The 22,898-nt window shown below is 53.2% G+C and overlaps 1 protein-coding gene and 1 long non-coding RNA gene across 5 annotated transcripts; one reads left to right on the plus strand and one right to left on the minus strand.

Annotated features, from left to right (window-relative positions):
- The first annotated feature begins 699 nt into the window (after positions 1–699).
- On the plus strand, positions 700–2,135 carry LOC142838104 (uncharacterized). Its single transcript, XR_012908511.1, has 2 exons — positions 700–773; positions 1,878–2,135. It is a non-coding gene; the product is annotated as an uncharacterized LOC142838104 (long non-coding RNA).
- A 4,105-nt stretch (positions 2,136–6,240) lies between these two features.
- Impdh1 (inosine monophosphate dehydrogenase 1) lies at positions 6,241–22,691 on the minus strand. Of its 4 annotated transcripts, none has more exons than XM_075953419.1 (16): positions 22,449–22,691; positions 18,387–18,485; positions 15,455–15,503; positions 13,329–13,430; positions 13,157–13,231; positions 12,713–12,919; positions 12,473–12,560; positions 10,899–11,098; positions 10,191–10,281; positions 9,901–9,996; positions 8,923–9,066; positions 8,666–8,810; positions 8,275–8,418; positions 8,083–8,166; positions 7,604–7,620; positions 6,241–6,997 (listed from the first exon to the last, which is right to left on the minus strand). In XM_075953419.1, the coding sequence occupies exons 1-16, from the start codon at positions 22,616–22,618 to the stop codon at positions 6,897–6,899; spliced, it is 1,812 nt and encodes a 603-aa protein (XP_075809534.1). In that variant the 5' UTR covers positions 22,619–22,691; the 3' UTR covers positions 6,241–6,896. The 4 variants fall into 4 exon arrangements, with proteins under 4 accessions (XP_075809534.1, XP_075809532.1, XP_075809536.1 ...); XM_075953417.1 differs by having other exon boundaries at positions 18,387–18,488; XM_075953421.1 differs by lacking the exon at positions 7,604–7,620.
- Between the last annotated feature and the right edge of the window lie 207 nt (positions 22,692–22,898).

A 22,898-nucleotide genomic window follows, 5' to 3' on the forward strand; every position in this document is an offset into this window, starting at 1 on the left:
CCAACACAAATCAAAGGTGATCTCTCCTGCTTTGTTTGTTTGTTTGTTTGTTTGTTTGTTTTGGTTTTTTGTTGTTGTTTTTGTTTTTCGAGACAGGGTTTCTCTGTAGCTTTGGAGCCTGTCCTGGAACTAGCTCTTATAGACCAGGCTGGCCTCAAAACTCACAGAGATCCGCCTGTCTGTGCCTCCCAAGTGCTGGGATTAAAGGTGTGCGCCACCACCACCTGGCTGAGTTCTTCAAAAGAACGTGTGCTCTGTCCATCTCTGCATCCCCAGCACTGCTATAGCTACTGGGAAGCATCAGGTGAGAAATGGGCTTTATCTGTTGATTCACTAGCTTGTGGGTGACTGGTTTAGAGATACAGTTATACAAGGAAAGCAGACAGCATACATATTGTGTGTGTGTGTGTGTGTGTGTGTGTGTGTGTGTGTGTGTAAGGCCTATAAGATACCCTTGGGGTAGACACCTGCAGGAAGGGAAGGAAGCAGAAAGAAGAGGGATATCTGGGGAAAATAGACAAAAAGGGCCCGATGGGAACATGGGAGGAGAACAAGGAGGCCAGAGTGGCTGCACCACAGGGCAAGGAGAACACAGTAGTTAACAAGGTCTGCAATGAAGGGGTCGGATCACTAAGGGCCTTAAAGGTCACAGTTTATTTTTAGCAGAAAGAAAACACCGCAGGTCCTTCATTTGCTCCACTTCCATCATGAAAGGCTGTAGAAGGAGGCACTAGTGGAAGCTGGGACCATCTAGGCCCATTGCTGTAATGCAGGTAAGAAGCAGTCAGGGCGTGGGTGGCAGGAGAGACTAGAATGGAAGCAGCCCAATAGGCTTTATTTACAAAGGCAGTGCCAAGGGGCCTTGCTAATGAATTAAATGTGCACGTGTGAGAAAGAAAACAGGGGGTCTGGGAGGTATGTGGAGAATTGCACCTGCCACCACAACCGGTCCTTGGGGTGCTCAGATTATTCTGTGAAAAACACTTCTAGTTGTGTGTATAGTAGTGTTTCTTGACAAGGACAAGGTCAGCATTTGGATCCACAGACAGAGCCAAGATGCCGGCTAGGTGGGCACCATCCAGTCCCAGAGGAACCCAAATAGAGCAACAGCAGCAGCAGCAGCAGCAGCAGCAGCAACAACAAGGCTGAATGACAGCTCACTCTCCCTGCCTGCTGTCTTCCAGCTAAGACACAGGTCTCCTGCTCAGGGACTTTGACTCCAAACGGTGGAGCACTCTGGGTCTCCACCCTGCTGACTGCAGCGCCTGGCACTGTCTTTCGGTCCCCATCATCTCCTTATGATAATTCTGTCTCTAGGTCTGTCTCCCCATCTCCGTCTCCAGATAGACGTCTGGAGGGTAGGTAGGCAGACACATAGATAGATACACAGATCGTTGGTTTTGTTTCTCTAGAGAGCTCAGGAGATGCATGGGGTCAGTTCAGTATCAGTCATGTTCAGTGTGACTAAGGGGCAGTGAGGAGGCCTTGGCTGAGTACAGACCAGCTACCTGAGCTGACCTGCATACACCGCCTCCGTCTCTCTACTCACTTGAATATGGTTTTCTCTTCTGTGCAGTCCCTGAGACCTAACCCTTAGCCTCCTCTCTTCTCTTTACAACAGTTCCAGCCTCCATCTTTGTGCCCTTCTTGAAGAGCTGTACTGTTTGGGAAAGGTCACATAACCCCGCCTAAGTCCCCTTCCCTCCACCTTTATGGTTCTTGGATTTAAGGGAGCCCCCCACTTACAGTAGCAAAACCCTGAGCAGGGGGACGCCGTTCACTCATGCTAGCAAGGACTGAACTGGCTTGGGAGAACCGGTTTAAAATCCCTTCCACCTTTACACACCCTCCGTTCTGCTTTGCTCTTGTTTTCCCAGCAAACCTCATTGCCAGCTACTACCCTAACACTGCCTGGAACACTTCACACCACCACAGGGAAGAATGGAGCAGCCACACCCAGACAGGCCCAGGGTCCGACTAGCTGTTGATTGGAAGCTACTCTCTCACTGAGTCTCATTCATGCTAGTCATAATAATGGACTCCGTGCATTACTGACTTGCATGGTCGCTGAGGATATGGCATTCTAGGAGGCACTGATGGAGAGTAATAAATCATATTAAAGAGGTTTTTCCTCATTCTCTGGGCTGCTCCAGCTAGCCTCTTTCCGAGATTATTTTGCTCTCTGTGCTCTTTCTGTCCTTCAGAAGCCACATTTACTGTGGACGTCGTCGGCAACCAGGGAATGGTTGTCAAGGGCTGGGCTTTTAGAAACGCTGTCTGTTGCCTTGGAAACGCCTCCTCGCTGGGTTTCCTGGACTCCCAGCAGTCGGTGGGTTCTGGCACCATCTGCTGGATGAAGAGCCGCACTGCTTCTGAAGCAACCAGACTGGGCGCCCCATCTCGGAGCCAAGACTGCTCAGATTCTGCGCCATCACCTCTCCACAGAAAAGTTCTTTACTCCTTAAACCCTCAGGTTTCTCCCGGGGACCATAGGCTTGCAACTTGGCCTCTGTGGATTACAGGGAGGGTGGAAGCCATGTCTTTCCTTACAGCGAGAGGAAGAGGACCCACGGAGTGGGGTCTGGAGGAAGTCCCTCCCCTTAATTGATTTTCTGTAGTGCGGAATCCGCAGTGCAGACTTGAATTTTACTTTTTACTAGCCTGCGTTTGCCAGGAGGGTGCAGCCAGGGCGAAGATGCTAGCGATGGAGATGGGAGACTGAGGGTTGGGGTCATAGCAAGGTCCTTATGTAAATCCCCTTCTTCCTGTCCTCTTTCCAAATCGTTCAGATCCTGGTGACATAGTACTACTGACTTCCTTCTCCTCTCTGTGGAGAACCTTCTTTTTCCAACAAGACAGTTGCCAGATGAACCGCTGGAGCTCAGTTCATTCTGCCTCACTCCTAAGAGAAAGCAGCAGACAGCTGCTGGGGAGACGTGGTCTGTGCCTGAGGAAGCCCCTACCCCTCTCCTGGCCCTGAGATAATCCTGCATAGAAGGTGCAGGATGAAAAAGTAGGTTATCTAAGATTTAGAGGCTAGAGACAGAAAGCTGTTGTGCCTCCAATGAAGGTGCTTCTCTTTCCCAGTCACCGTCACCAGTAAGGAAACCGAGGTCTGAAGTGAGGGAAAATCTGGCTTCTCTCTGTCCCAGGAAAACACTGGACTTTCCATCCAGATGCCCCTGCCCATGTCTAACTGGGCTGGGAGCAACAGTGGCAGACAGAGGTTCAGAAGCTAAAAGGACAGAGCAGAAGACTGGGGACCAAGGCACCCCCATTTTCCATCCTAGCTTAGATAGATGTAAGGTGAGCGTAGGAGGATCCGTCATACCTCAGGTGAGGGACCTGCTGATACAACAGCTGTATGCTCGGGTGCTCTGACCAGACTCTGCCATCAAACTCCCCAGATAGAGGCCGAAAGGGTCACTGCGGGCGGGCGTGGAGAGGTAAGGAGGATTGGTCCTCCAATGCCCTATGTCCTGTCTGCATGTAAAGCTAGGCTCAGATTCTAGGCCTCACAAGACAAAGGGGAATTTGAAAAAAACACTCAGTCCAAGGGTAGAGATAGGAGCTGTCCCTACACCTCTTCCTCTTTGGAAGCCCTTCCCAGATGAGAGGAGACGGTTGGGAGAAGGACTGGGGCAAGCTGGTCATTCACAAGAGTCCCCTCCTCCCCTCTGGGCTGGGCTGTCCACTCCCTGGCTGACACTAGGTCCATATAAGTTGTAATGACCCTTAGGAGAGAGATGGTCGAGGCCTCTCCTGAACTCCAGGCCCGCGCCATTTGAAATCTTCATTCTCAGCTCTCCACGGGGGTGGGTAGGGGAACCAAAAGCAAGGAATGCTCCATACACCTCCTCCATCTGTCCCCATAGCACACCAGAGATGGCCGAATGCTCCTGCCTGAGATGTTCCTGTTGCTCCATTCACCCGCTACTGAACACGGGGCCTCCCAGAGTCCCTGGCACTGCCCCTACTCATCTTCCTATCCTTGCTGGGGATGAAGCCAGCAGCCAGGGCCAAGTGCCTGCAGGTATACCTGGCCTGCATTTTTCATGCCCACACTGGGATAGGTTCAGATTGCTCCAGGATTGGTGCTGCTGTGGGGACCAGGGGCACTGGCTGGCTGCCCACTAGCGGTATGTGATCTCCAAGTGGCTGCACCTTCACACCCATGCCGTTGCCCACAAAAACGAGGGCCTGAGGTGCTAGAGAAGCACAGCTGAGTCTCTAAGGTACCCGAGGCCACATGGCACCAGAGAGCCAGAGAGAAGCACCTGCACCATGCCAGCAAGGCTGAACTCCCGATGAGCGCCGTGTTGCTGACCCTGCACTGTTTCCAGCTGCTTCTGCATATCTGCTTGCTATGACCTTCCTTCCTAGAGCATCTGGTCCGCTTGCGTACTGACCACAGTTGCTGAACTTGCAGCCAGAGTGAGCATGTTGTCTGGGTTATCCCCCAGCCCCTAGTCACTGTCACATGATTCTTTGGTCATGAGCCCACGGGAGAAGTGCCGAGTTATCTGAAATTGCTTCCTACAACACTTGGAGTCTCAGATATCATGCTATTGGAAGCAGTTTCCCTCTACAACCGTGATTCTATGTATCAGGAGCTGGGGGCTCAATGTCTCACTCGGTGATCCTGAGCTTCTGGGGTCAAGACCTGGAGTCGTGGAATAGCTCAGCTGGGCTCCCTGGAATAGTCTGGAACATACCTACTGTGATGCTTAATCTATATTTCCATGTGAAGAGATCTAGAATCACTTGGGAGATGGGCCTTGGGACGTCTTGGGGGGTTATCTTAAGTTCACTGAGGTGAGAAGACCTGCCCATTGTGAGTAGCGCCATGCCATAGGCTTGGAGTCACTCATCACTCGCCTCTCTCTTCCTTATGACCCAAGGCTTCAAGACCCTGCTGCTTTGACTTCCCCACCATGATGGACCGTACGCCAAAATAAACCCTTTCTTCCTTGAGTTGAGAATATTTCATCACAGCAAGGAGAAAAGAAACTAAGACACTTCCTGAGTCAGAACTTCCTCTAGAAAGGTCAGTCAATGCTAATGAAACTCCAGACCACTGAGACTCACCAGCTTGCAAAGTAACCTGTTCTAATGTCAGCTCTGTTGGCCAATGAGGTCTAATTCAAAGGGAGACTCCCTTTGATCCACACACCAGCTTGATTCAGAATGAGCTGGTTTGATATCTGTCTAAAAGGCTGGACCTCTACCCCACCTCAATGGATGGGTCGTGCTGCTCCTGAAGGGTACCCTCCTTTAGTCCATCCTTCATCTTTGACCACCTGCGGGATCCAAGCATCAGCCTACCAGCTGGGTCACCGTTGACTGTTAGGTGCCCACAGGGCCACAGGCTCTAGGGCACAAGGCTTCCAGGGACTCTCTGGACAGTTCCTGTAGCAGCCCTGAAGGTACCAAATCTTCCTACCAGTCCTGAAGGTGCCACAAAGCTGGAAGACACTGGAGTAAAAACCTGGTGCAGACTCAACAGTTTCAGGTCCATACCTAAGAGGTTTACTGAGTGGGGCCTGGGTGAGAGCTGCCATATTCAAAGTATGTCAACTGGCCCTATGAAACCCCACTTTGGTAGTCATCACAAACCACAATCTTCCCTACCCTCTGATCTTCCCTGCCACTGGGCATTTCCAGAACAGCCTCCTCTCTGTCCATCTGAGCGGTGACCATGCCAAGGTAGGACAGCTTTGCAACCACTGCCAACTTCTACTAGCAGCATGGTGAAACAAGGTGAACGTCTCAAGACTTTCAACTCTAGAAACCTGGTCTTCCACCTAGGTCATCCGAGCAAGCTGCCTACCTGCGAGAACATCCAGACATGTTTTCTAGAGGGTGTTCAGAAGCCTTTGGAGAGCAACGTCCGTTCTGCAGGGAGACAGAGGCTGCAAGCAGTCTTGAATCACAGTCAAGAATGGTAGCTCACCCATCTGTCTGCCTTGCTCCACTCCATACTGTACCCCCACCTGTTCAAGGTTGCAGTAGGAGCTACGATGAACCTTTCTGTGATATTTCCCAGTTGCAGGAGCTAGCTCTGGACGGCTGCCTCAGGCCTGGGAGACTTCCAATCATATGACCCACCCTCATCAGGACACCTTAAGTGTCGTATCTGCTCATCTTCCTGTAGAGGCCAGGCCCCGACGGACTTCCCAGTTACTACAGGATAGGGGCCAGCCACCCAGTGGTCAAAAGACAGAAACAGGATGACGGAGGCATTGATAACTGATGTATTTGGATTATTTAATATACAATGATGCAATTGTGACCCCAAAGTGTGCAAAGTTAAAGCAGCTGAGGGGAGAGGGCGGGAACGGTACACCTGGGGATTATGGTGAGTCAGGAATGAAGGGCAGGTGGTCATCATCAGGCCCTCCCCAGGTTCAGAGATGGGGTGGGTAGCGGGCTGAGAAGTATGGCCCATGGGAGCCTCAAGCCAGAGGAAGGGGGCAGAGACCTCCCCCTGGCCTCGGTCCGGAACCCAAAGTGCCACTTGGCTGAGGACAGCAGTCCAGGGGTGGGCCAGAGGCAGGGTCAGGAGAGCACCATTTCCTGGGGGGGAGGGGGCAGCAAGAGAGGTGCCCTAGAGGAGAAGCCAGGAGGAACCACCTTCCCCAGGGGTCAGAGTTAGACATTAGGCCAGAGCAGACTGCAGCGAGAAAGACCTGAGGCAGGCACAGGGCCTGAGAGCCAAGGCTGGCTGGGCTCAAGGGGCTGAAGAAGAGGGAGCCCAGAGGATCTCATGGGACAGCCTGGCACAGGGAGCTACCTGACTGTGGGGTTGCCCAGAGAGGGGCCACAGTCCCTTCAGGGACTCCACTCCTCTCCCTGGAAAGGAACCGGGGAACCCGTAGTGCAAATCCGTGGACCGCTCAGTTATGAAGGGAGGCTGTTCCGGGAGTGGGGCCCTGGGGTTCGCTCCCTCCACCGCCTTGGCCTCCACTGCTGTCGTCAGTACAGCCGCTTCTCGTAACTGTGGAGGCAAAGTGAGCAGGAACTAAGGAGGTGTGAAGTCCTGCTCCCTTCCCAGCGTCCTCTTGCCCAAGATTTGGGAGAGGGCAAGGGGCTAGAGGGCTCGCCTCCCAGCCAGGGGGCCAGAAGAGGCAGAGGTGGACCCGGACCTCTGTCTTCCTTTGGCCAGGGCTCCGTGAAAAACCATGCCAGTCCCAGAGAAAGCTACGCTCCTTCCAGCCACTGCCACACCTGAGTGGACTGCCCTTGGTGCCCAGGAGGAAGAGGCAGCTCAGGAAAGCAAAGCCATCCTCATGGAGCAAACTAGCTCAGCCACCGTGCCCAGTTTCCGCTGTGCCCCCACCCATGGATGGTGACTCGGGCCTCTCATAATGGGGTAGCCCCAGGCCTGGTATCATAGGTATCTCTCGGTACCTCGAAATGAGATTTATGTTTTGGTTGGATGAGGGACAGTGGTGAATTAGGACCAGAAGGGTCCAACTGGGTCTATGCCCCGTGATTACGCTCCAGCACTACCTCCCACCCAATTCCCATTCTTCCAGCCCACGGCCCACCCAGACTGCCCCTGCTCTATTCTACGCCTGGCCCCGGCAGCGCAGTTACTTACACGGCAGAAAGGTATAGCTACGGGAGGGTAGGGCAGAAAGAGAGACAAGTTAGATGCCCGCCTACGCTGAGGGAGATGCGTCCTCTTGACCAGGGTGGGCTGCATGCCTACAACTACTGCTGCCAACTAGCTCGGCCCCCAACCCACAGTCACACCAGCACTGGGCCTGGCATCTGTCTCTCTGCCCATCTCCCCACCAGAGGGCTCATGCCCCCATTTTCTGCCTGCCTGCCTGCCTGGGGCTGCCACCAGCAAGAGCCCAGCACTACCAGCCCCGGCTACCAGCCACCAAGCTTCCTGAGCAAGCAAGATCTAAGGAGCCTGGGCAGGGCTAGCCATCAGCCTGAATAAGGGCTCCATGACAAGGTTCCAGGGTGAACTGGGCCCTGTAGACAGGGTGACAGAAAGGTCACGTGTCCCCTGGAACCTTTGGGCTTTGAACCTGCCCAACCCAGCACCAGCAGAGGCCACCGACTTACGAGTGTAGGCCGTGCACGCCACCCTCTATCTGGGCCGACACGGTCCGCTTCTCAAACTTGAGCTCTCCTGAGTACATCATGGATCTGGGAGGCAGGCAGACGAATAGGTCAGGAGTGTCCCAGAAAGAAAAGAGGGGGAACAAGGGAAACCTCCCAAGTCCCTCTACTGCCCCCTCAAGTTACAACACTCACCGCAAGACAGACAGGCTTTGGGCCCCAATATCCTGGCAGCCATGCTGGATCCCCGCTATGAGGTAGGGCACAAACTTCTGAATGGAGCCTTTATCCTGGATGGAGCCCGAGACACCCTGTGCGATCTTCACCTTATCCCCCTCGCTGCAAGGAGGGTGGGGAGGCTGAGCCCAGCAGCCCAAGGCTCAGAGGACCCCACCCTATCTCTCCAGGGTACCACCCAGGAGGATCCCCCACAGTGGTCACAGCCACATACTAGGCAACAACAGAGACAATGTGGCCTCCAGGCCAAGAACCCCAGGCTCTGGTCAGGTCAGGCTGTGTAAGCTTCTAACACTGGGGATTCTGGGGTAGCTGCTACCTGAGGTCAAGGGCATGTAGGAGAACAAACCTGAAGTATCGTTTCTGGCTGCTGCTGCTCTTTTCCATGGCGTCCAGGGAACCCATGCCCCGGTACTTCTTAAGCCTCACTCCATCTGAGAAGAAGTATTCGCCAGGGGCCTCCGTGGTGGCGGCCAGCAGGGAGCCCATCATCACTACAGAGGTCAGGGTTGAGAGATGAATGCTTCCTCCTCCTCCTCCACAGGATTCCAGCTGTCCCACTGGCTCCCAGCCCCAACTGCCCAATCCTAGGTGCCCCCTCCTCACCTGTGGAGGCTCCGAGTGCCAGGGCCTTGACCACGTGGCCCACGGTCTGGATGCCACCATCAGCTATTACCGGCACCCCAAATCGCCGGGCATACTCAGCCACCTTGTAGACAGCAGTGCCCTGGGGTCGGCCGCAGGCCATCACTGGAGAAAGTGGGATGCACAGGACAGACATGAGTCAGCGGTCGTTTCCCCCTGTGTCAATCACCACTGATGGAGAAGGGATGGGGGGAGATGGTGCTTCTGAGGCCTAAGGCAGGACTGAACAGTAGCAGCGGGGGGGAGGGGGGGAATGTCGTTCTAGGTGCCTAAGCCACCTACCGACAGTATCACAGGGGATGTGGAACAGGGGATCAGTGCCAGCCTCCAGAAAACAGGACCACTAGACCGGTGGTCTCCAGCATCAGCTGCTGGGAAGGCACAGCTCCCGTGAAGGAGTCCTCTGCACCAGCAGCCAATACCAGAGCTGGGTTCTTATGCCTCCTTTGGTTTTGCTCTCCTATTTCTTCCCTCCCTCCTACCCTCCCCCTCCTCCTTCGGGGGTTCCACTTGACTACCACACATGACAGTGTGGGTTTCTAATCGCCCTGCATGTTCACAGACATGTTTTCTTCATACCTTAGGCATGATCTGGTCATAAAGGCAATCCGAGCCCTCAGCTGTCTTCCAACACACACCTTATAGAAAAGTGTTACCCCAACCCTGGACCTCCAGACCTAATCTCCGCTAATCTCCGCAATCAGGTCTGGAAAGCAGGTTGGTCCACTCCCAAAACCCACATGCCCTGTCTACACCACCTGCCTCTTCCCACAACTACTCCAAGACAGGTAAAGCAAGTCATCCTGAACCGACCTCCCGAGAAAGGCCTACTGGGGCAGATACTCCTGTATCTACAGAGCAAAAGTGAGGTGTGGGGTCATCATGGACAAGGGGGGGTTCTAAATGGCAGGCCTTCCTTCTTCCCCTCTGGGTACCCACCTTCCTGGGTGATGCAGATAGAACCACAGCCCATGCCCACACGAAGCCCATCCACACCAGCATCAATCAAGTTCTTGGCCTGGGCTGCTGTCACCACTGGGGATGGAAGAAGCAGAAAGAAGAACGTGAGGCTGGTGTCCCCACCCTGCCCAGGAACGTCCTAGGATACCCCTCTACCTCCCCCAACCTAAAGTGCTGGCCCAGGCCCATCCTACCCTCAACCCCTTTGCCTGGAACAAAGTCACTACCTGGGAGTTCTGAACAACGGAGAAGGGTTACCCTGCACTCACCATTCCCCCCAATCACCTGCAGGTGGGGGTACTTCTGCTTGATATAGTGCACCATGGCAATCTGGTACACTGAGTTCCCCTGGGATGAATCCTGTAAATAGGGACAGAAGAGCTCAGGCTAGACAGCCAAGTCCCCTCACTGCAGGAGGCTAGACCACTGCAATCAGAGGAATCAGGAACCACAGTTGTCATTCTTTTTCTGAAAAGTTACTTGACAACTCTTAGTGGAGTCTCTCAGAAGGGCCTGCTTCACCTGTCATAAAGTTTAGCAAGCGCCCGCTTTTAACTCACAGGTGCAGCCCATTTCCGCTTCCTGCAAGAGTCCGTTCCCACAACAAACAGATAGCAGTAGCCAAGTGACATCACTGAACTCCTCTGAGCCTCAGTTTTGTCATCTATGACTGGGAGCGGCAGTTGCAACCTCAAAGAGCGGCTGCAAAAATAAACAAGTGAGCATCTGTAAAGTTCTGCTCAGGGCCTGGCAGGCGGGGACTTCTCAGTGAATGTGGCTTGTAATTATATAAGGTAAATAAACTTTTTTGTGAGGAAAGCCCTTGGAGGGAGAGCACAGTTGTTCTGGGCTCTATGATTCTCCTAATTCTGACACCAGAGAAGAGAGAGAAAAGGAAAGTAAGTGTGTGGGGGGGGGCTCAATAGCGGTGCATAGGACTCACAAGCCCGATACAGAGGAGCCCACCACCTCCTTACTAGTACGATGACATCAGCGCCAGCCTGAGTGAGCAGGTCCAGGCGGTATTTGTCATCTTCGCGGGTGCCCACAGCTGCCCCGCACAACAGCTGTTTGTGGGAGTCCTTGGAGGCCAGAGGGTAGTCTCTGTTCTTCTTCAGGTCTGTGCGGGCGATGATGGCTACCAGCTCATCTTGGTCGTTGACTATTGGTAGCTTCCCTAACCAGGAGGAAAGAGAAGCTGGTATTGGGTGGCTAGGAGGACGGGATGAAAATGGAACCAGAGACCACTGAAGTACCTAAATCAGTCACTAGGTGACAGCACCCACCTCTAGACCTCTTCCCAAGGGACGGGAAGCAAAGAACCTTCCCCCAAGCAAGCAAGTTCCTAAGGCTCTTCCTGTCCTGGTGCCTGGATGCTGTCCTGACCACTGACCCATGGCAATATGCCACCGTCTGGGCCAGGTCACAGCACAAGATACCCAGACAAGGAACTATGGGAGACTGCCCTGAGGGAGGGACAAGGATCCACCCTGCCTATTACAAACCACAAAGAATTCTCTACTGGGGACCTGGGAAGAAATAGCCCCCAGGGATGTAGTGAAAGTCACACAAACAACTTCCCTATCAAGTAAATTTAACTGCAGAACTTTCCCAAAGAAGCCAACTGGTATTTTTTTCTTTTTCTGTCTTTTTTTCTTTTTCTTTCTTCTCTCTCTCTCTCTCTCTCTCTCTCTCTCTCTCTCTCTCTCTCTCTCTTGACACAAGAGTCTCACTATGTAGCTTTGGCTGTCCTAGGACTCAGGATGCAGACCAGGCTGTCCTCAAAGTTACAGAGATATCCACCCGCCTCTGTATCCAGAGTGCTGGGATTAAGGGCACATGCCACCATGCCTGGTTAAATGGGTAAATTTTTTGAGGCAAGGCCTTATTATGTAGCCTTGAACTCAAAATCCTCCTGCTTCTCTCTCTGAAGTATTGAGATACAGGCATGAGCCACCACGCCATGCTCCTGTGTGTAAATCCTTTTTAAACTGTTTGTGCATGCATGCTATGTTGCATACGTGGAGTTCAGAGAACTTGCCAGAGTTGGTTCCCTCCTTCTGACACATGGGTTCCTGGGACAGAACTCAGGCCATCGGACTTGGGGGCAAGTGTCCTCACCCACTGATCCACCTTGCTGGCTCTCACGTACAACTGACTCCTTACACAGGATGGGGGGTGCAGAAAGAGGCACTCCCCAGACCTTGATTTTGTTAAGGATGGAACCAGGACCACCCAGGTTAGATGCAAACTCTGCCTCTGGACCACAACAACCTCAACCCTTTCCCAGGCTTCCCTAGAAGAGAAAGCTCTTTTGCTATGACAAGCACCTCTCAGGACTAGTTGGGGAAATCATACTGAGAAGACACTGAATTAGGAATGCATTTCTGTAAGCCAGTAGCAGAGTATCAGGGATCCTGCTCCAGGCTGCCTAGGCTTATTCCAGCTTTTCCCATGACCTAGTGCCATTACTGGGCTAACCTGAAAGACTGAGAAACAATGAAAGTCCTACTGTAGAGGAAGTGGGGCTGGGATGTCGACTCCCTGGTACCTTTCTTGCTGCGCTGCAGGATCTCATTTGCCTCTTTCAATGTCACACCTGCTGGAGCCACCACCAGCTCGATCCGTGGCGTCATCACCTGTGGGGCCAGGAACATTTGCCTGCAGGTTGGCAGGTGAGAGAGAAGGAGCCAGGCCTCCCTATGGTCCCCGGTCACAGGCATCAGTCTGGGACCCCTGAGGGTAGAGTTCCCTCTGTGCTGCAACTCTGTATGCCCTGCCCTGCAGGCACCTCACTGAGGAGAGTGGTGTGGTCCTTCTCGGCAAGGAAGTCGATGTCTCGGGAGGTAACGATGCCCACCAGCTTGCTACCCATGGTGCCCGTAGCGGTGATAGGGATGCCAGAGAAGCCATGTCGTATCTTGGCCTCCAGAACGTCACCCACAGTATGTGAAGGGCTCAGGACCACAGGGTCTGTGATGAAACCTTGTTCAAACTTCTGTAGGCAGAAGAAAAGAGCTGCAAGAAATCCAGAGGTGGCGTGTAGCCTGGCCACAAGGGATAAAGGGGAGCCTGGTGTACCACTGAGAAGCCAGAGCCTCTCAAGAGGGTGAGGCCAATGGGAAGAGGAGGGCTGAGCCCATTTTCCATTGTGAGGAAGGGCACCTAAGACCCACATCAGCTAGCTAAAGGATGAAGCAGGATGCATCTTTTTGAGGATGGGACCAATACTTGCCTTGACCTTCCGTACTTCATTGGCCTGGAACTCTGGGGTGCAGTTGTGGTGAATGAAACCAATTCCTCCCATGAGCTGGTACAGAAAGGAAGCATGGTAAGAGCCAAGGGCTAGCCTCCTCTGTGCTGCACAGCCCATTCCTGTTCAGTCCCCACCCAGGCAAGAGACTCACAGCCATCGCAATGGCCATGTCAGCCTCTGTCACGGTGTCCATGGGAGAAGAGATCAGCGGTGTCTTCAGTGTGATCTTCCGGGTCAGGGCTGACGTTAGGTCCTAAGGATGGAAGCATGGTCCATTGAAGGGTTTGATAAACATTGAACAAATATTCACCAGCATCTGTATCCTGCATAGGACAGGCCCTGGGGGCACAGTAGTGAGGGGTACAGCTCTCAGGGAGCTGACCGTTCCACTTGGAAAGACAGACAGGAGACATGAGGCACACGGACAAGGTTGCTTCAGTTGAGATGAAAGCCACAAATACCAGGTCCATAATGCCATGAGGAGGCAGGAAGAAAAGGAGCTCAAGGCTACCTTGACTAATACTGAATTCCAGGCCACCCTGGATTATATGAGACCAAAAAGAATAGTAAAGAGGAGAGGGAAGGGGGGAGGAGAGACGGAGGGGAGGGGAGGCCAAGGTCAAGTGACACTAGGGGCACAGTGGGTGAGTTTTAGGTGACAAGGGCAGGTGGCAAAAGGAGGCCCAGGAAGGCACTGTTAGCCATGTAGGAACGCTAATGGCTAAGGGTCTAGAGCTCAAGACAAAGGTCAGGATAGTTAACACAGCATGCACATCCCTAATCCCAAGATCCCAGATCCAAAGTGCTTTAAAACCTAAAGTGTTTGAGGATTGACATGATCACAGGTACAACGTTCCTGATCTCATATGACAGGTCACCTTCAAATGCAGACAAAATACTGTGTAAAATTACCTTCAGGCAGCATGTAAGGTGTGTAACAATAGACATAAATTTGGGGTTAGGTTTAGGTCCATTCCCAAGTCTTCTCACCACCCATATGCACATGTCCCACCCCACCCACCCCCCGCCAAAAAAAAAAATCAAATCTGAAAATCTAAAAACATTTGGTCTTGAGTATTTTGAATAAGAGACACCCCTCCCAAATACAATTTCAGGTGTCTGCCTACACATGGTGTATAAGGTTAGACCATGGATCTTTCTGAGATTCAGGCTAGCAACTACTGATCCAACCCCCGAAACCCCTAAATAGACTCTGAAAACTTTTGAGACTCACAGGCTCCTGAAGTCCATCCCAGAGGATGAGCAGGCCCTGGGCCTACGTCTGGAAAATCACACCTTTCTCTCCCATCATGCCACAGGCAGTCACTGCCTCCCTGACAGAGGCACACTACAAGGAGACCCTTCGCGACCGTGCAGATGTCTTCCTAGCCCTTCCGAGCAGCCTGGCACCAAGCCAGGATGTGCAGTAAACTCACTAACCTAAGAGGCTAGCGCCAGAAGCCTTCCTGATTGCTATCAGAAGAGAACACCCAGAATAGCTCAAATCCCCCCCGCCCGCGCCCCAAATCTGTCTGGGCCAGCTCTATCCTCACAGGCTGAACCTGAGTTTCCTCGATGTATGAACGATCTGGGGGTGTGCAGACGCTCAGACCTTCCATGAGAACGGACAAGAACAAGCAGAAATAACAGAAATGGGCGTTTGAAGTGGGCACGAACTCAAGACAGAATCACTGCACTGTTCCCTAACCTGACTTATATCATACTCTTCTCAGACGCCCAATTATCCATTGATTTGGCTCACTGCAGGCCCCTCATGGAAAGAAAAGCATTGTGTTTCCTTGTATCTGTCCAAAGTCCTCCCTGCCCATCCCCCCACCCCAGTCCTCCTCCTTCAAACCCTCTTGCCAGTTATGGGTCAGTGCCCAATCACTGAACACTGTATTCAAAGGGCCCATAATTTTAGAGCATAATCCTTGCTCAGCATTTCAGACGACAGTCAATCCTCATTGTCTATATAATAAAGCTGCCACTCCCAACCCCTCTCCTCACAGGGCCTCTTCTGAGCCCACGCTCCAACTTCTTCGGTGACAGCACATCCTCTAAGCCTTTTTGAGGCTGCCACTCAAGACTCTCCAGGATCTCCCCCAAGCCCAGATGCCTCTGCCCCATCAGCCGTAACCCTTTGCCCCATGTGCCAGTTCCTCCCACAACAATAAGGGTAATAGCCGCAGCACATTCCCGAGGAAAGCCTCTCCCACAACCTGCCCTTGAACAAGAATTCAGCCCCCTCCTTGAGCCAAAGGAAGAGGTCCTTACCACTTCATCAGCTATGAAGTCTATGAATCCTGGGAGGATCAGGAAGTCACTGCGGAGACAGAATAAGAAAGACTGGTGGGTGGGAGGCCCAAAAGGTCTGTCTGTCATCCTAAAGTTAATAGCAGCGTGGGGACCTGGTAGAGGAGGAGAGAGGCTGGAAGCCACTGGCCTTGCTGTCCAATCATCAGGAGTCTTCCCCACCATACCCCCATAATGTCCCGATGGCTTCAAGCTCAATAATCAAAAATGGCAGGTCTATGAATCTGCAGGTCACCCAGAGTTGTGAAAGCACATAGAAGTTCTGATATGGTCACACACAGCAGATAGAACGAACGCCTTTGAAGACTGCTTAATCTGTTGTTTGTTTTGGGTTTTTGAGACAGGGTTGCTCTGTTTAACAGCCCTGGCTGTCCTGGACTCACAGAGATCCTCCTGCCTCTGCCTCCCAAGTGCTGGGATTAAAGATGTAAGCCACCACTGCCTGGCTTTGTTTATTTTTAAAGACAGGGTCTTGTGTAGTCCAGGCTGGCCTGGTTTTCTGCTATAGCGCCAAAGATAATACTGAGCCCATCCTCTGCTTTGAGTGATGTAATTACAGACATGTGCCACCATACCTGGCTTCCTTTTTCCCTTTTGAAACAGTATTTCACTATGCTGTCTAAAATGATCTTGATTTATGATCCTCCTGCCTCAGCCTGCTGGGATTACAGGTATGTGCCATCATGCCTGGTTTGAGATTTCTGTCTTGACAGGTATGGTGATACATGCCTTTAATCCCAGCATCCAGCACGCGGACAAAAGCAAATGGGTCTCGAGTTTGGGGCCAGCCTAATCTACAGAGTAAATTCCAGACCAGCCAGTAGTACATGAAGAGACCCTGTCTCAAAAAAAACAAAGCTTCTTAGTACTGATAAAAACAAATATTAACTCAAGCTTCTTTCCTTTCTGTTTCCTTGGCGTGAGCACGTGTCTCTCTGTCTCTCTCTTTTTAATCTCTTCTTTCTTTCTTTCTTTCTCTCTATCTCTCTCCCTCAATAAATGTTTTTTGGCAAAAAAAAAAAAAAAACAAAAAACAAAAAAACCAAAAAAACAAATATTAACTCAACACAGAAAACAGAACCTACACTGGGTGTGGCAGCGGCTCATTCCAATAATCCCAGCTTTTAGGGAGATAGAGGCAGAAGGGAGATTGAGGCCAGTCAGGGCTACACAAGATCCTGTTTCAAACAAAAACAAAACAAAATAGAGAATTTGGGTTGATGGCGTACTTGAGTGATAGAGCATTTGCCTATTAAATGCAAGGTCCTAGGCTTGATTCCCAACCCTACAGGACAGAAAGAAAACACAGCATCTGAACATAAGTTTGCAGTCAACATGACCCGAGCACAACCCAACCCAGCACAAGCTAAACATCCCAGCACACAGAGGGTGGGGGCGGCTGAGGCACACAAGGCTCACAGCAGCTGGAGGGACCCCAGAGAGTTGAGCTCAGGGCATGTTCTGACACTGGGACAGGAGCAACCAACATACATGGGAAAGGACAGCCAGAAGTCCACACAACGAGGACCAGCCAGAGAAAGGCAGCTGTCAACGTGAATGTGGTAACAGTCAAGTAAAGCCTAGGGAGGAGGAACAGGCCCCTGTGGTACGTTAGGTACGCACTGCCACAGGCCGATGATGCTATGGGCAGAGTCTTCCTGGAGTCATAGCAAGCCTTGATGGGCACACTCCCAAGCGAATGCCCCACACTTCGGGAACACTCTGAGTCCAGCTCAGCAAAGCAGGAGGCCCTTCCCGTGCAGCAAACAAAAGCCACAGGGCAGACAGGAGTAATGCAATTAATTAACTTGCTGTCAGGCCTAGAAAGAAACTGAGTTCCCCTACAAACTTCCCTAGGAGACTAGTAAAAATCCTATCAAACAGCTAGCCCCTCTTTCATCATCAAAGACCACCAAAGCAGCAAAGAAATTTTATGCCGCGTTGACCTCCCCTGGTGGCCCATTTCCTTCTGTGGCTCACAGGCATTTCCTAGATATAATCATCCTTCACCTGTGGGCAGGCAGGAGGGCACCATCCCCGGGAGTGACAGGGAAATTGCCTGCTAAAACAGGAATGCTTAAAAGCCAGGACGGAGATGACAAGTGACAGGCCACAGACACCACTGGCGCTCCAGCACCACTATGCTGCCCCAATCAAGGGTTCGGAAGCTCCTTCCTGGCAGGGACATCGTCCTGCAGCCAGGAGGCACAGTTAGTGCCAGGCCTGCAGGGAGAACTGGCCTAGGGCCCACAGGAAAATGCAAACTAAGCTTGAGGCAGACAGGTAGGTCTCTATCTTTCTCCAGTATGCCACGTGGAGTGGGCTAGAGGGGTAGGCATGGAATATTCATGAAGGGCACCAGTCCCAACCTGTGGGCAGGTAAAAGCCCAAGTGGAAGGAGGGCTGAGCTGCACATGGGAAGAAAGGGCCATCCTACTGCCCAATAGGGCCCCTTCAGGGGTCATTATTCAACCAGCTGCCCGAGATAGGATCCTGGTACCTCCCTGCTTTCACAGCGAGGCTTGAGGGAGAAAAGCTTCCTGGATCATGCTGGTTAGAGTATCCCTGGAATGGCCACTTCTCGTTTTCCTGCAGGTCCTAAGGCCTCTCCAGGATGGCCAAGATGCTCAGGAGAATAGCAAGGGGGCAGGGTGGCCTCGGATCTAGCCAGTTATCAGTCAAGGCTCCTTGGGCAGTGATGTCGCTGTGCCACGTCCCTCACTATTCTTGGCGCGAGCCTCCTTCCTTCCCTTGCCCAGCCCCCCACTGGCCCCAAGTCACTCTTATTGGGCGAGGGCATCAGGGCGTCAGCGAGAGACAGCCGTGCACGTGTGGGGCGGAGGCCAGAGAGCTGAGGTGCGCGCACCCAGGTGGGGCCAATCCCTGTGCTTACTTGTAGGTGAGGCCATCAGCGTTGGCGAAGAGCTGCTGCGCGGTGAGCCCATCCTCGGGAACGTAGCCGGTGCCGCCGCTGATCAGGTAGTCCGCCATGCTGCTGAGAGACACCGCGACCCGACATAAACACCCCCGCGGGCCACCCCGCTGCCACTGCCTCTGCTGGCTGCTGCTGCTGCTGACGCGCACCAAGGCCACGCTGCTGCCGTGGGCCGGGGGCGGGGGCTGCGGCTGCGGAGGGACGCCCCGGGCACCGCCCTCTCCTCCAGCCCCTCCTTCGGGGACCGTGCCTCCGCCCCTCGTCGCACAAAGGCCCAGCCCGGCTCGCCCGGCCACCGCTGCTGCATTCAAGCCAATCACCCGCAATAGCACCTGGACTCTGGCGATCAGGGCCGGAGTTGCGGGAAGGATGTAGGACCAGAGAAAGAGGGGACAGCAAGCCAAGCGGAGACACGCCCCCTTCGCTGCTCTTCAACATGTACCCTAGAACCCCAGCAATGTACCTCACAGGGTTCACCCCTAGTCTGGGCCCCTCGGGCCACAGAGCTGCAGCAGGAGTAGTTTCCCATTACCTACCATGGGACGAGGGGTGGGGGAGGGTACGTCTAACATGGTTCTGCCTTTTCCCAGTATTCATTCTCCCAACCCTGATAAAATCCTAGCACCCTGAAATATCAGTGGGAACTTACAATTCCCCAACACATAGATGCTCCGACCCCATGCAATTCCTAAGAAGCAAGCATTTCTTAGCAATGACACTCTTGACATTTGAGAGGCCTCTGCAGTCTTCAAAGTATTTTTCATAAAGGAGCACATATGCCCCACAATCTAGTAATGGACAATTATTGGGTCTCCTCTCAGCTCAGAAGGGGAAGGGCTCTATTCTCGGTCCGACTACACACCTACACACACACACACACTGCACTCATCCTCAGTTCCTGAAAGGTCTAGATCCAGGTAAGTCTAGAAAGTTCGTTTTAATTTGAGATAGCAATGTGGAGTGGAATGCCAGGGAAGGCTCAAAGGTGTGGGGGCCATGGCATAAACAAGTATGCATACAAAGACGGACAGAGGCAGGTAATTAAAAAAAATTGCTACGTAACTTTGGTGGTCAGTTCTGGGTGGCCAGCAAGACCCAGATTTCAGTCTGAGAGACAAATTAGATTAGGAGGCAAATCCATTCACGTGGAGGAAGGTGGAAGTTGCCAGAGGGGCCACTGTTACTCGCAGATCAATAGCTTCCACCAGCCGCTAGCCTGTCCTCCTGAAGGTCCCAAAAGTTCCACCAAAACTAGGTGGAAAGGCGACACTCTACTCCCTGCCTTGAGGGCTGTGTGGCTCCTTTACTTCCCTTCCCAGGAAGGCTGGATTTGTTTACCTCTCAACAGTGTGTTGACAGCCAGGCCCAGGGGAGCACTAGCTTCCAAATCACCAGGTTCTCTAGGGTGCCCAGCCTCCCCAGTGATGTCCCCCCTCCCCCGAGACCCTGCCAGGAAAACATGGGCTGTTCCATCCATGTGCAGAGGGAAAGAAAAGTCTCCCAGAGAGCTCAAAGTATTACAGAAGATTGGCAGATGTCTTCTGGGAGGGGCGGGGGGGAGTATAACAGACCCCAATCTTCCCTCTTCACCAATGGAGCCCAAAGGCAGGTCCTGGTGGGAGTCTAAAGGCCCTTGAGCACCAGAAAGGAGAGACCACCACTGGAGTTCTTAGCAGAGTAGGTATTGGTATCCACTTGCCAGGAATGCTGATTCTCCAGCACTCAGAGACTTACTCTAGAAGCCCAGGACATATAGGGAGCCAGCACTAGATCCTCTCACTGGCTACCAGGAGTAAGAACAGTGGCATCAGCCGGAGGATGCATGCTTGTTATTCTGAACTGCCCTTCCTGGACATAAAAGAAATAGCCACTATGTCAGTCAGAGGCTCTAAGCATGGCCTGTCCCAGTGGTCTTTCTGGGTTTCTAAGGAGCCTGCTGTGGGGTCGCTGTTCCCTATAGCATGAGTCAAGACTGGCTCTGGTTCAGGTTCAGCCAAGGCTGGGGCCCAGAAGAGCAGCTGGTTCTACCATCTCAGGTAACTTTTTTTTTTTTTTAGGGTTCACTGACTTTACTGGTTCAACAATAAACCGCAAAAGGAAAGATGTTCACTGTCACTCCGGGGCGTCATCCACAGACGTGAAAGACGACCTTCGGAAGACCCATCTCAGGTAACTTTGATGTGACATCTGCCCCAGTCTAGGACTTTGGGCCCCAGAAGAAGAGGCTGGCAAGCTAAGCTATGGGGAGGGTCACCTTCGCAGTGATTACACCTCCTGCTTTGACCTATGTTAGAGCTCTTCATTACTCTAAGCTGCTGGGCTCAAGGCTGGGTTAGGCTGTCCTTTTCTAGAGACTTAATCCATCCCCCTGGGTTCCCTCCTCCCTCTTCCTGCAATTCCCCAGCTGCTTCCTCCATGGGGAGGAGACACCAGGCAACCAGTGGGGCCTCTTCAGAGCAAGGAAGGGCAGCTGGTCCCTTGAGACTCCCAACCTCACAGCTTCAAGGGCAGGGGGCAGATCCAAACCAGCTGCTCAGGGGAATAGGGGAATAGTGTCCAGCAGGGCACTGAAGTTCAGGCAGGCAGCCCAGAGGACTCTATCTGATCTGAGATTGTTTTAGAGGAACGAGATTTCAAAACACATTTAGGGGAGAAAAGGGGTAATGACAACATTTAGCCTTGTTAAGCTGGGATAAAGGGACATGGATCACCCGAGTTCAAGCCAGAGAGCAGTGACACTGGATTCAACCCAGCACTTCTCATAGAACTCTTGCCTCTACAGCTCCAGGTTGGTGGAGGCAGACGGTGGTCTGGCCAATAGGTTTTGAATCTCATACTGCCTGGCTAGGGCTTTTAGGTTTACATAGGCTCTGCTGAGTCTAAGCGGGTGGGTGGGAGGTAGGAGGGTGTGGGGTTGGCACTAGACCAAAAGGGATGCGTCTGAGGGCCCGAGGTCTGATCTCTGAAATAACATTCTACAATTCAAGCACTGCTTCTCTCAAGCACCCAAGTGCCTTGGCGTGCTTCCTCTCGTGCCGTGGCACCTCAATAACCTCAAGCCCTGCCACCTAGATTTCTATTATAGAAAAACGGATGGGGGTTGCCTAAGCCTAAGTCAATTCTAAAGAGCCAGCCTGCAACGGCAAGAGGGGCTGGGCTTAACAACCCCTAAAGCCGTTAAAAGTTCTTATATAAGCCTCCAGACCCTGGGCAGAGCTACCTGGCCGATTCCCCAGACCACCCTCCCCGCAAAGCCCAGCTGCCAGGTCACCTCCCCAAGCTGCTGAGCACCAGCAGATGGGGTAGAGAAATAAGTCCAAATCCCCTGGACCGGAAAGACAGTAGGATTGCAATTCAAACTGCGATACAATCCAGAGATTAGTTAGTCGCTGCCTCTTTTCTCCAGCTAGTTCCTTTGGGCCCAGTTCACTGACCCCACTCTCTTCAGCGACCCTCCTCCACTGTTTTCCAGACCCCTGCATGGGGGTCCCGAGTCTTTTAAGGGAATGAGCAACTACAGCCTTATTGATCTCAGTGCCTGGGTGAGGAAGAGCAAGTACTTTCACCTGGTCCTAGGGAGACACTCAATCCGGACACCCACACCTACTGAAGACAGTTCTAGGAAGAAGAGCTGAGCAGGAAGCAAGGTTGGGTCGGGACTCCAACAAGCCCTATTTGGACCCCAGAGGTCAGAGCCACTTGCACCAAACGTCGCTGAGTGTGCAGTCTAGGTCGGATCCCAAGATAAAATTTTAGGGAACGACAGAACAACCTGCGCCCTCATCTCCCCTGCTCCCGGGAGTAACGCAGCACCAAACTGTTTGCACAGTGCCCGCCTGAATTCCCCAGCCAGAGTCGGGTGTATCGCAGTCTAACTGCGTCTGGGGACGTTAGAGGTGCAGGAGGTGGAGGGGACCAGCTCCTGGCCTCCCCCGCAGCGCCACCGGGTCTCCCGGAGCTGCCGCGCCCTCCTCTGCCGCCCGCCCCGGATGCGCCCGCGCGCTTTGCCCTGGGCGTCACCTCTCGGGCTCGTAGCCGGCCTGCAGCAGGCGGGCGCTGTACCGCTGCGCCGCGGTCTCATGTCCCGGGTGTTGCCGGGCTCCCGGCTCTGGAGCAGCGGCGGCTCCGCCTCCCTGCAGCAGCGGCGAGAGCAGCCCGGACTCCGGTGGGGGTGAGAGCGTATCCTCCATGCCATGCGGAGGCCGCAGCTCTGGGCGGCGGGAGCCTCTCCGCGTGGAGGCTCCCGGGCCAGGTTGGGCAATAAGAGCCTCAGTTCCGCCCCGGAGGGGGCGGGGCCTGCTGCAAGAGGCGGAGCTGGCTGTTTGGGGCGGGGCTCGGGTGGAGCTAGTTGAGGGGTCCTGGAGTCCACCGGGCTCCGACCTTGACACCACACTCTGCCCCCTTCCCTGCACGCTACCACAGAGGCTAAGAGTAGGCGGGCAGATGGCTAGGTGGAGCTGAGTATGTGTT

This window comes from Microtus pennsylvanicus, chromosome 19 (genome assembly GCF_037038515.1).
Source record: "Microtus pennsylvanicus isolate mMicPen1 chromosome 19, mMicPen1.hap1, whole genome shotgun sequence".
NCBI classification, from domain to species: Eukaryota; Metazoa; Chordata; class Mammalia; order Rodentia; family Cricetidae; genus Microtus; species Microtus pennsylvanicus.